Raw genomic sequence first — 10,890 nt, 5'->3', positions numbered from 1 at the left:
CTGGCTGTGTTGGATCCGGCCGGGGGCGGGTCCTTCGCGCCCGCTTCCTCCTGCCGCCGTTCCGCTGCCTGTGCTGCCGGCCTGGGGCAGCATGGCCGGCGTCCAGGAATGCCTGCACCAGCTGCACCGCTGCCTGCAGCTCGGCGATACCGCCAGCGCCGCCCTGCACGGCTACAGCTTGCTCCGCAGCCTGGGGGAGACCTGCCTCACCAGCCTGGCGAGCGGCGCGCAAGGTGCGCCCTCGGGCCCGGTCCGGCCGTGGGGGCAGGGGGGCCTCAGGGGCTCTAAGTGAGGCCTGGGCGGCTGCTCCCTCGCTGGTGACTTTAAAACAGCAGCTGCTCAGCTTGGGGAGGGCTCGTCAGTGGTGGTGGGGAACATACCAGACCGGTGGTCCCGCGGGAAAGGGGGGGGGGGGGTCTGTCTGTATGTCTGTCTGTCCCCGCCCAGTTCTTCGGTCAACACGACACTTGAGGGCTGCTGGCTTGGCGTAAAGGGTTGCTTTCGGGGGAGTGGACGGTCTCTTGCCCCAGATAACCATTTACCTTGGTAAAAATACTGCGGTGCCTGCCCCGACCTGCCCCCAGGTTGGCTTTGGCCCGGCCCTGGCGTCTGGTCAGAGGTGCAGAGCCTGGGCCAGAGTCCGTGGGGAGGCTGGAGGCACCCACTTTAAGTTGTGGTTTTTCTGCTGACAAGCATCAGTCCTGTCCAAGGTGTTCTGTGCAAGGTGATGGGCTGAGTGGTGTCCAGCCCTGCCTGCTCTAGAGAGGAAACCAACCGCCTGATGGGTTGTTTTGCTTCCCTGCAGCGCTGCACCTGTCTCTGGTGTTTTCCCAAGAGCATGGCTTACTTGTCTTTATCCACAGATCCCTCAGCATCGAGGAGGTAAGTTAGCAAACTTTGAAAGAAATGTTGAGGTAGTGTTACAGGAACAGCATGTTACACTATACATGTTAAAACTAAATTTTATTTTTTTTTTTTGTAACGCTTCAGTTTCGAGATTGCAGGGAAGAAGCATTGAAGTTTCTTTGTGTCTTTATGGAAAAAGTTGGTGACAAAGTTCATCCTTATGCCCGTAATATTAAGGTGGGTAAAGGAAAATTATTTCCTAAAGGTCTTTGCCAAATGGTTGAAATGATTCTGGTGGTTCTCATACCGTAACTATCCTTCACCCTCCCAGTCTGCCCTGCTCCTCTCTAGTGCTCTTGTTAGAGCTGAAATAACTTGATTGACTTAAACTGTAATTCATACAGCAGAGAAGTGTGGAATTGTTTCTTCAACTATGGACTTAATTTTATTAACTTCTCTTTATAGAACATAATGGGTATTAATTTTGAAAATAAGTTATTGATACTGAAAATAATAGTTATTACTTTTAATTTATACAGACTAAATTCATAGTTTCAGTGTAGTATTTTAAATGTTTGTATAGGTGATGGTTAATTTTAAATACCGATTTAAAAAAAAAAAAATTTCTCCTGCAAAGTTGTTACTTTTGCAATATACACAGAAATTGGTGGAAACTGCACTACCTCTAAAAATGAGGTTCCTTAAGTCTAGATTGCTGAATAATACTGTTTTGCATAGAAAGGCTTGACTGCACCACTGCACTTTCTGTTCTCAAATTAGTAGCTATGTATTGTAAGGAATGATAGTACAGAGGCAGAAAATTTGCTATATGTGCCTTTTATTCCAGAAACTGCACTTTCTTTGCATGAGCTGGGATTTGTTATTATGTCAGACAGTACTGCAGTGTTGTCAGCGAGGTGACTTTCAGGACTGAATATTTTTATTGGTTTAGTCTTTTTTAAAAAACCTTAAACTTGTTAGGAACAGATACTTTAAAGAGGTAGATGAATACCTTGTTATCTTTGAATTCACTTCCCTACTTAGGAGTATTATAATCTCCCTTTTCTTTCCTATCTAGCAAACTTGTATTGGTGTTTATACAAAAGAGAGAGCAGCCAAATGTAAAATCCCAGCTCTGGAACTTCTGATTAAGGTAAAACGCATTTTGTAAATCTCTCTTGTTCCTAGAAAGAATAGAAAATCTGCTGTATTACTATAGTTGTTCTATATCACGCAGAAAATCTGCAGTAGCAAGAGAATAGTGATAGTGTAATATTTAGATGTTAGTAATAGATGTGTTTTAACAACAGATTGTCTTTGATATACCTCCAGTAGGTTACTTCAATGTGAGCATGTCATTCCTTCATCTGCTAGAGTAAGACTTGATTGTTCTGTGGGCAGTTGCAGATCTTCTCTCACCCTCTTTATTATGTTTCTTTAAGGAGAAATTTTGCAGTTCAACTGTATTCTTACTTTAAAATACTATGTATTAATACATAATATTATAATATATTAAACACAGTATGTGAAAGGCGTGGAGGAGGAGAAGGACTCTTTTTCAGAAGTTTTATTACTATGTGAGAAAGTAATTTCATAACGTGCTTCCTTAGAATGCATTAGACCTTTGTTTTCCAAATACTTTTGTACCTACTTAGTTCTGTTTATGAGAAACAAAACTCCCTTCTGAGTTATTCTGAGTCAGTTCTGTGAATTGGATTGTCTTTATAGCAGCAGGGAGAGAAATACAATATGACAAAGGCTACTGCAGACTTGGTAAGCCTATGCTCTTGTGGGGTTTTTATATATGTAGATATATATATATGTATATATAAAACTATACTGCATATAATTTTCATGTAGATGATCTATAATATACATTAATAATAATGAATTTTATGTTTATAGATATATAGGAAGGTAGTTTGTTGTTCAAGTAGATTTCATGCCAATATTCTTTTCCTGGACTGGTCACCTTAAATCTCTTTCTTTGAATAGCATACTTAAGCTGAAGGTACACATCTGAACTGTGTTTTTATTTAGACCAAGTAGGATTGTTGTAGTCATATTAATGACTTTCCTAAATTTTCATTATTTTTTTTTAAATCTATCTTAGTTGCTCCAAAGTTTACGACGTTCCTGTCTGATGGAAGAAATGAAAGTTGGGGAGATATTTAATAAATTTTATGGGGAACTTGCCACAAAAAGTAAAGTTGCTGATACAGGTAGGCTTTAGTTTTTCTGTCAGTGTCCTTTGTTTTATTTACAGTTTTGTTGGATTATACCCCATGGAAATGTATAATTGTTATTCCCATGGCAAGTGTGTTTAAAAATGGTAGCTGTCATGTTTTAGAGCTAGTAAAATTTATTTAGGTCTTCTGATCATGATCATGCAGTTAGCTGCTTCTTAGCAGACCTGTATATATCTATGAGCTAACATGCAGGAGAAATCCATGTAATTGGATTTAGTAGTGGCAGTTCGTACTGAATTTAAGCATAGGTCTGGTTGAAGATTCCCAACATAAGAGTATTTGTGTGTTTAATTGTTATTAGTTCCTGAATGCTAAATCCTGAAAGTAATTCCAGCTTTCTTGTTGTTAACCACCTTAACTTTGCTAGGCTCTTAGATTTCCCGCCCTGCCCCCCCCCCCCCCCAAGTTCAGTGCGAACCTGGTGTAGCTGAACTTTTGAAGTTACTCTTATACCTGTTTTATAACTATAAACACACATACCCCTGTAACTTTGAGCCTTAAGAGTAGTCCTGGTCCTTCTAGTGGGTGCTCTTTTCAAAAGTAGAGGCTGCCCGTCCCTGTCAAAGTTCACGTAAACCCCAACTCGGTTGCTAAAGCTCTTTGTAACCTTATTCTAACCCTGGCCAGTTTTGTCCTAAGAGCTGCTGTTTTAGTGTGATAGTTCCTGCATTGCTCACCCCTAATGTGAGCTCATCAGTTCCTGCCTTGTCTAATTATGTTACTTATGATGTTAAACATACTAATATGAGCTCTAGTTTGATCATCTTGGCTAGTTACAGCTGAAATCTTGACTTGACAGGACTAGCCCTCACAAAACTTGCTGTGCCTGTGTAGAACCCTTTAGTCTAAACTCAAGCCTAGAAACTGTTGGCCTTAACCAACCTTGTTCCCCTGTACTGGGCACTGGTGAGGCCGCACCTCAAGTCCTGTGTTCAGTTTTGGCCCCCTCACTACAAGAAAGACATTGAGGTGCTGGAGCGTGTCCAAAGAAGGTCAACCAAGTTGGTGAGGGGCCTGGAGCACAAGTCTTATGAGGAGCGGCTGAGGGAACTGGGGTTGTTTATCCTAGAGAAAAGGAGGCTGAGGGGAGACCTTATTGCTCTCTACAACTACCTGAAGGGGGGTTGTAGTGAGGTGGGTGCTGGTCTCTTCTGTCAGGTGGCTGGAGATAGGAGGAGAGGAAATGGCCTCAGGTTGCTGCAGGGGAGGTTTAGATTAGATATTAGGAAAAATTTCTCTACTGAGAGGGTTGTCAGACATTGGAATAGACTGCCCAGGGAAGTGGTTGAGTCACCATCCCTGGAGGTATTCAAAAAGCGAGTAGATGGGGTACTCCAGAACATGGTTTAGTGGGCATGGATGATCTTGAAGGTCTTTTCCAACCTAAATGATTCTATGATTCTAACCCTGATGGTAATTAAAAGACCCAGCATAACCTCAAGGCCAGTAGCAAACTTGGATTAGTAGCAAATGCTTCCTCAGTGGATATGGCCTTTATTAATCAGTTTTCTAAGCCATGTTTAAAAAGAGTAAATGTGTTTAACTTATTAATGTGAGAGGAGGATGCATCTCGCATCGTAGTATGTAGATACATATGTGTATATATGTATGTACATCATGAAGAGCTGTCTTTCCTGTAGGCTAATCACCAATTAAAATTAAACCATCAGGGATGGTTTTTTCATGGTTGCAAGTTACATAGAAATTGCAATGGAAATGTCAAAGTAATGATTTCAGTAATTAATATTTGATAATATTAAACTACTTTCTAGTACTGGAGAAGATTTATGAGCTTTTGGGAGTTTTGGGAGAGGTCCAGCCTAGTGACATGATTAACAATTCTGAAAAGCTATTCCGAGCTTATTTGGGAGAGCTTAAAACACAGGTATGATTGGAATTTCTTTTCAGACTCTCGCATTGCTTTGTTTTTTTTCCTTTGAGGTGTGTAGCACTGTATGTTGGAATACTATTGTAACTAGCACAGTTTGTAGGCAATCTAACTGGACAATTATAAATGCTTCCTTAAGGACTGTTAAAGTTTGTGTTCTCTGGTTCTGAGAAGCTTTCAAAGTAAAAATTCAAGGCTCTCGGTGACAATGAATGAACCAATTTACTGTGAGAAAAGATGGCATGTGATGATCACTGCAGTAGTGCCCAAGAAAAGTTACAGTGCCATGCACTGGTAGCTTCTGATTTGATCTCTACTAGCTGCAAAATCCTTGCACTTCAAGTAAATGTCACAGTTCTGCTGAACTGTACTTTCCTATATTCTGCACTTTTAAGACATTAGTGTGTGTTATCTAAGTTCTGCTATGCAAGTTCTTGGTGGAACATACTTCATGCTTTTCAAAGGATTTATTATGCTTCTGTAGTTAAACTCCCCCCCCCCAATGATAGGAAACCTCTGAGGAGATGTTGCTGTGGGCTTATGTTCATAGTTGCAAGTGCTGACATAACTGTATTAAGTTGGAATGTGTTATTTTATCTACACGTACAGGAACTGGGAAACCTTGGTGTAAATTTATATTAGCTTGAGGATAATATTTTTTCAATTCCCACTTTTTTTAGATGACATCAGCTACAAGGGGACCCAAGCTACCTATTGTAGCAGGATGTCTGAGGGGTTTGGTTGCACTCATGTACAACTTTACCAAATCTGTGGACGAAGGTATGTGCTTTTTCTGTGTGAAAGACAGTCATACAATTGGATATATTTTAATCATTATACAGCCAGCAAGCAGCACCATTTCTCGCTGTGAACTCAGAATGAAAATTTCCCCACTGGTAGATGGTTTATGCAAAAGCAAGGCCTATCCAGCTACATGGGCCTTGTCTGTCTTTGTGTGGAGTGGCTTCATCAGTGTGTTTCTGTACATAAATGTTTGAAGTGCTATTTTCTACCAGTGATTGGGCAGCTGAAAGCGCCACACTGAAGCTGGAGTGTGGTTTGTACAGAGATGTGTTTCCCTTACAAGAGACTTGTGTGTTAAAACATGGGTATTCAGAAAAATCAATGAATATAGATGTACAGTTTTTTTCAGATTTAAGAGTATTTCAGGAAAAAGTGTCTCTGCCTCTTAAAATGAGATATGTAAGGCTTTCCATATTACTACTTCATACCAAGCTTTGGATAAAAATATCTTTGTCTTCAGTCTACCTCTTGTGTGTCGATAGTGAAATACTCATTACTGGATTGTTTCACAGATCCGCAGACTGCAAAGGAGATTTTTGATTTTGCAGTGAAGGCAATTAGCCCACAGGTAAATCTGCCACATGTTAATTGTTTTGCATAAACGAATTAGCCCTATAAAGAAAAAAATCACATATGACAAACCTTTTCTGATATTACAGGTTGATCAGAAGCGATACGCAGTACAACTAGGTAAGATTGTAAATTATTTCAGTTCGTGCTGAGGTGGATACCATACATGCATACAGTGGTGTCTTCTGTCTGGATTTGTTTATTCTCTACTGGCTGTCTTCAGATGGCTCTAGTCTTCAGTATTCTAAGCTGATCAGGGAGCAAAGCTGGTGTACTTTTAAGTTGGAATCTAAAGAGTTAAACATGTATTTGGTTAAACTAGGCAAGGTCTAATCAGCTTGTGAACAGCAGCTTTACACTGTATGCCATTTGCCCCTCTGGAGTCATACAAAACCCTGGTATGAGAAGGGAATTGTGGTAGGAGTAGAAAGAAGAGGAATGTAGCAAATGAGGAGAAAAGAGAAGACGGTGGGTTGGGTTAAAGGAAAAAAAATAGGAAGAGAAGGGGAATTTCACTGGAAGAAGGGGAAGAATTTGGAACAAATGAAGTTCATGAAGAAAATGAGAAATTGGTCTATGAAATGTGAGTGGCTTATGCAGAAATCGCAAAAATGCAAGGTTTGGGTACTAGGCCCATGGCAACTCTTTAAGGATAGTCTGCCAAAAAAAAAAGAATTTATTAAGGATCTTGAAATTTCATTTATGCTTATATTTGGGATTGTGAAATTACCTGCATTCTGAATTCTTTATTTGTCTGCATCACAGTTTGGTGGAGGAGGGGACTTGAGCAATATGTCCTGACCACAGAAACCAAATCCTTGTGAATTGTGTGATCGAGTATTATTTTTTGTAACCAGTAAAGTCCCTTTCTTTTTCACTGTTAATGTAAATGTCGTGGTTTAACCCCAGCCAGCACCTATGCACCACGCAGCCGCTCACTGACTGCCTCCCCACCCAGTGGGATGGGGGAGAAAATCGGCAAAAGAAGTACAACTTGTGGGTTGAGATAAGAACAGTTTAATAGAACAGAAAAGAAGAAACTAATAATGATAACACTAATAAAACGGCAACAGCAATAATGAAAGGATTGGAATGTATAAATGATGCGCAGTGCAATTGCTCACCACCCACCAATCGACGCCCCGTTAGGCCCCAAGCCAGTGATTTCCCCCCCCCACTCCCCAGTTCCTATACTAGATGGGACGTCCCATGGTATGGAATACACCGTTGGCCAGTTTGGGTCAGGTGCCCTGGCTGTGTCCTGTGCCAACTTCTTGTGCCTCTCCAGCTTTCTCACTAGCTGGGCATGAGAAGCTGAAAAATCCTTGACTTTAGACTAAACACTACTGAGCAACAACTGAAAACTTCAGTGTTACCAACATTCTTCTCATACTGAACTCAAAACATAGCACTGTACCAGCTACTAGGAAGACAGTTAACTCTATCCCAGCTGAAACCAGGACAGTAAATTACTTCAGAACACAGCTGTGCTTTCCATAGTGGTGTACATTAAAAAAGAGGATTTTGGAGGGTTATTTTTATGCTTAAGTTCTTAATGTTTGGATACTGATACTGTAATGGCTAGAAGAATACCTTTCATACCCTCCAGTCATGGTAGGTATACCTACCTAAAGTCCTAATGTGGACTTTTATAGTCTGGTCTGTTTTTGGAAAGTGGAATATAAGTTTGGGTTTTAATGAGAATTGTTTTTAAATTACAGCTGGTTTACAGTTGTTCAGATGGCATGCTGCTCAGTTTGGTGCCTTGCTGCTGGACAACTATGTCACCCTCTTTGAAGCAATGTGTAAATGGTGTGGCCACACAAATCAGGAGCTGAAGAAAGCCAGTCATTCTGCACTAGAATCATTCCTCAAGCAGGTATTGTAACTTTACTGGGATCTCTGATGCTAAAAAAAAGTGAAATTTCTTGAGTAGTGGGAATATTTAGCGCTTGGAAGTTAAGTGAATCTGTTTAATAAATAATTATTTTCTTTGGTTTTGTATCTGCTTTACAGATTTCTTTAATGGTAGCTAAGGATGCAGAGCTACACAAGAGCAAGTTGCAGTTCTTCATGGAGCAGTTCTATGGAATCATCAGAAGAACAGATTCGAGCAGCAAAGAGTTGTCCATTGCCATTCGTGGATATGGGCTTTTTGCAGCAGTATGTGCAGGAAACTTACTCTGATAAAGGAGCATGCTGAATGGATGAATGAATTCATATACCATTCATTTTACAATTTTACACAGCTTGTTATATAGGGAATGCTCCTGTTTCTGGATTAAGTGTTGAACTTAACTATACTGTAAAACACGTTGTGGTTGAAAGTTATTGAAACGCATACTGTATTTAGTGGGACCACTTGCAGCATTGAAGGTTGTAGTTACTACTGCTTGTGCACTAGTTTTGAAGTGGGGAAAAAAAGAGCCTTCATATACAGCTGTCACAAAACTTGAGGATATGCTTAATCACTTAAGTACAGACAATACCTTGTTAGATCTGTCTGCGTTTAGACTGCAGAATCCAGGCCAGCTCTGCTCTGGAAGCAGTTCAGATATGTTTCCTACAGAGCAGGAATCTGTCAGAACATCCAAAATGCACTGCTGACTGCAGGACACTAGGAGGTAATTTGTGAAACAACTGCAAATTAAAAAAACAAAACAAAACAAAAAACCTAAACCATGCTTATATACATATGTGAAGGGCAGGTATGTTTGTCAGGAAGCACTGTTAAGAACCAGCTTCCAATTTTTGTCAGCAGTCAATTAATATGGCAATATAACAATAAAGTTAAGGTTCTATAAAGAAAAGGTGGTGTTTATGTATCTGCAACCTATGTGCTTGATGGTGGTACCCCAGCTTTTATATAACAAAATTCTAGACTTGTTTTTGGAGGGGGGGGGGGGGCGGGGAAGATTAGGTTAAATAATCTCAAAGGTTATTTAGAGAAGGTTAGGAAATGTGATGGAATAGCTGGTTACTAGCTGAATCCTTTCCACTTTGCTGCCTTTTGAGCAGAGTGCATTTGTTTTGTAGAATTTTCAACATGCTTTGTTGAAACCTAGTCTTCCTCTTCTATGATACGAGCTGGAAAGGAATTCAGTTAAAGGTATTTTTTCCAGAAAAAATGAAATATTTCAAATTACTGAATTGAAAGAACCTTCTTAAAAATATCTGTTACAGAGCACAAGAAGTTAATTAAAACTGCATAATGTAAATATGGACATAATACTGCAGATCTTAACAGGAAAAAGGGATCTTAATGCTCCCATACCTATAAATCTTTAATATGTTAAGACACACTAATAGTTGTTAGTGTGTTTAGACTAAACCTTGGCCAAGCATCAGGTGCTAGGCTGTAAGGAAGTAGAGTCTTGCTGCTAATGCAAGTAGTGACCTTAGCCTGAACACAAGTTCAGTGATTGATTCAGTTTCAAGGCAGAGTATTTATTTTGCTGTCTAATCACTAAAATAATTTTAAAGTAATACTTCCAGTTCTACAAATGATAAATGGGTAGTCTTTATTTTGTCAGCATGTTTTTAGACAGACTAGATTCAACCTTTAGCCTAATTATTGTATTCTGTCATTACCTAAATCAGCCCATTCTTTTTCCATGGTTAGTTCCCTACTACAGTTCTTGCCTGTGACCTTGTTCCTGGTTCCTTTTCCACAAAGACTGCTTTTTGACCTTGCTCATGCTAAATACTGTGATTTACAAATCATTCTTTAGAAATCTGTAAGCATTATTACATACCCTCTAGTACTGTTTGGGATGCTTTCTGCTTTTTCATTAGTTTAAGAGTAGTTTTTATCCTCTGTATAGATCCCAGCACAATAAAAGTTCAGAATTTGAGCTGCTGGGTTAAATGTTAAATAGTAGTAGCCTGTGAATGATTATGTGTTACGCCCCATTAAGGTAGTCCACTTTAATGCAGCTAGGTCAAAATATAAGTAAATATTAGCATCTATAATGCTATTTTTAAGATATTTACAGCCAAACTCCATGCTTTTTAGGCTGGATTTGATATCATATGTCACTGAAAGTTCAAGTACTCTTATAGTAAATTACACTGCATCGGTGAACTATTATTTTAGTTCATTGCAGGTACCATGTTTCTCATCCATGTAGCAAGTAGAATACTTAAAGTTAGTGTATTCAGATGCATTAAGTTCCTGGAAAATTTTTAAAGATTGTTCTTATTATGATTCAGTGAAGACTTGGCTGGGTTTTAGTGCTACAGCATATGTTTGCTTGGCTGTACAAAGCTGTTAAATCAGTGTTTTATTTTCTCTCTGTAAGCCCTGTAAAGCTATACATTCTAAGGATGTTGATGACATGTATGTTGAGCTCCTTCAGCGTTGTAAGCAAATGTACCTCACAGAAGCAGAAACAATGGATGACCATCTGTATCAGCTACCAAGTTTCCTCCAGTCCATTGCAAGTGTGATATTCCATATAGATACAGTAAGTGGAGTATCTAAAGTACCAGTCTTTTTTTTTTTTTGGGGGGGGGGGGTGGTGGTGCTATGGA

The 10,890-nt window shown here is 39.7% G+C and overlaps 1 protein-coding gene across 5 annotated transcripts in view; it reads left to right on the top strand.

Annotated features, from left to right (window-relative positions):
- Positions 1 to 23: 23 nt before the first annotated feature.
- Positions 24 to 10,890, top strand: part of PRKDC (protein kinase, DNA-activated, catalytic subunit) — an 86,412-nt gene continuing 75,545 nt past the window's right edge. The window contains exons 1-12 of one of the 5 annotated variants that reach the window (XR_012649787.1): positions 24 to 233; positions 806 to 882; positions 991 to 1,083; positions 1,925 to 1,999; positions 2,960 to 3,068; positions 4,868 to 4,980; positions 5,664 to 5,763; positions 6,300 to 6,355; positions 6,447 to 6,477; positions 8,079 to 8,236; positions 8,374 to 8,520; positions 10,659 to 10,823. Coding sequence is in view for 3 of the 5 variants with exons in the window: in XM_075023261.1 (XP_074879362.1) it covers positions 92 to 233; positions 806 to 882; positions 991 to 1,083; positions 1,925 to 1,999; positions 2,960 to 3,068; positions 4,868 to 4,980; positions 5,664 to 5,763; positions 6,300 to 6,355; positions 6,447 to 6,477; positions 8,079 to 8,236; positions 8,374 to 8,520; positions 10,659 to 10,823 (1,266 nt within the window). In the remaining 2 variants the exon portion in view is untranslated. Of the gene's footprint in view, positions 234 to 805; positions 883 to 988; positions 1,084 to 1,924; positions 2,000 to 2,959; positions 3,069 to 4,867; positions 4,981 to 5,663; positions 5,764 to 6,299; positions 6,356 to 6,446; positions 6,478 to 8,078; positions 8,237 to 8,373; positions 8,521 to 10,658; positions 10,824 to 10,890 lie in introns of those variants that run through there. The other 4 variants (XR_012649786.1, XM_075023261.1, XM_075023262.1 and 1 more) reach the window with 4 other exon arrangements.

The sequence above is a fragment of the Buteo buteo genome, chromosome 3 (assembly GCF_964188355.1).
Source record: "Buteo buteo chromosome 3, bButBut1.hap1.1, whole genome shotgun sequence".
Classification (NCBI taxonomy): Eukaryota; Metazoa; Chordata; class Aves; order Accipitriformes; family Accipitridae; genus Buteo; species Buteo buteo.
The sequence above is the reverse complement of the archived record's forward strand: the minus strand, read 5'-3'. Positions and strand labels throughout refer to the sequence as shown.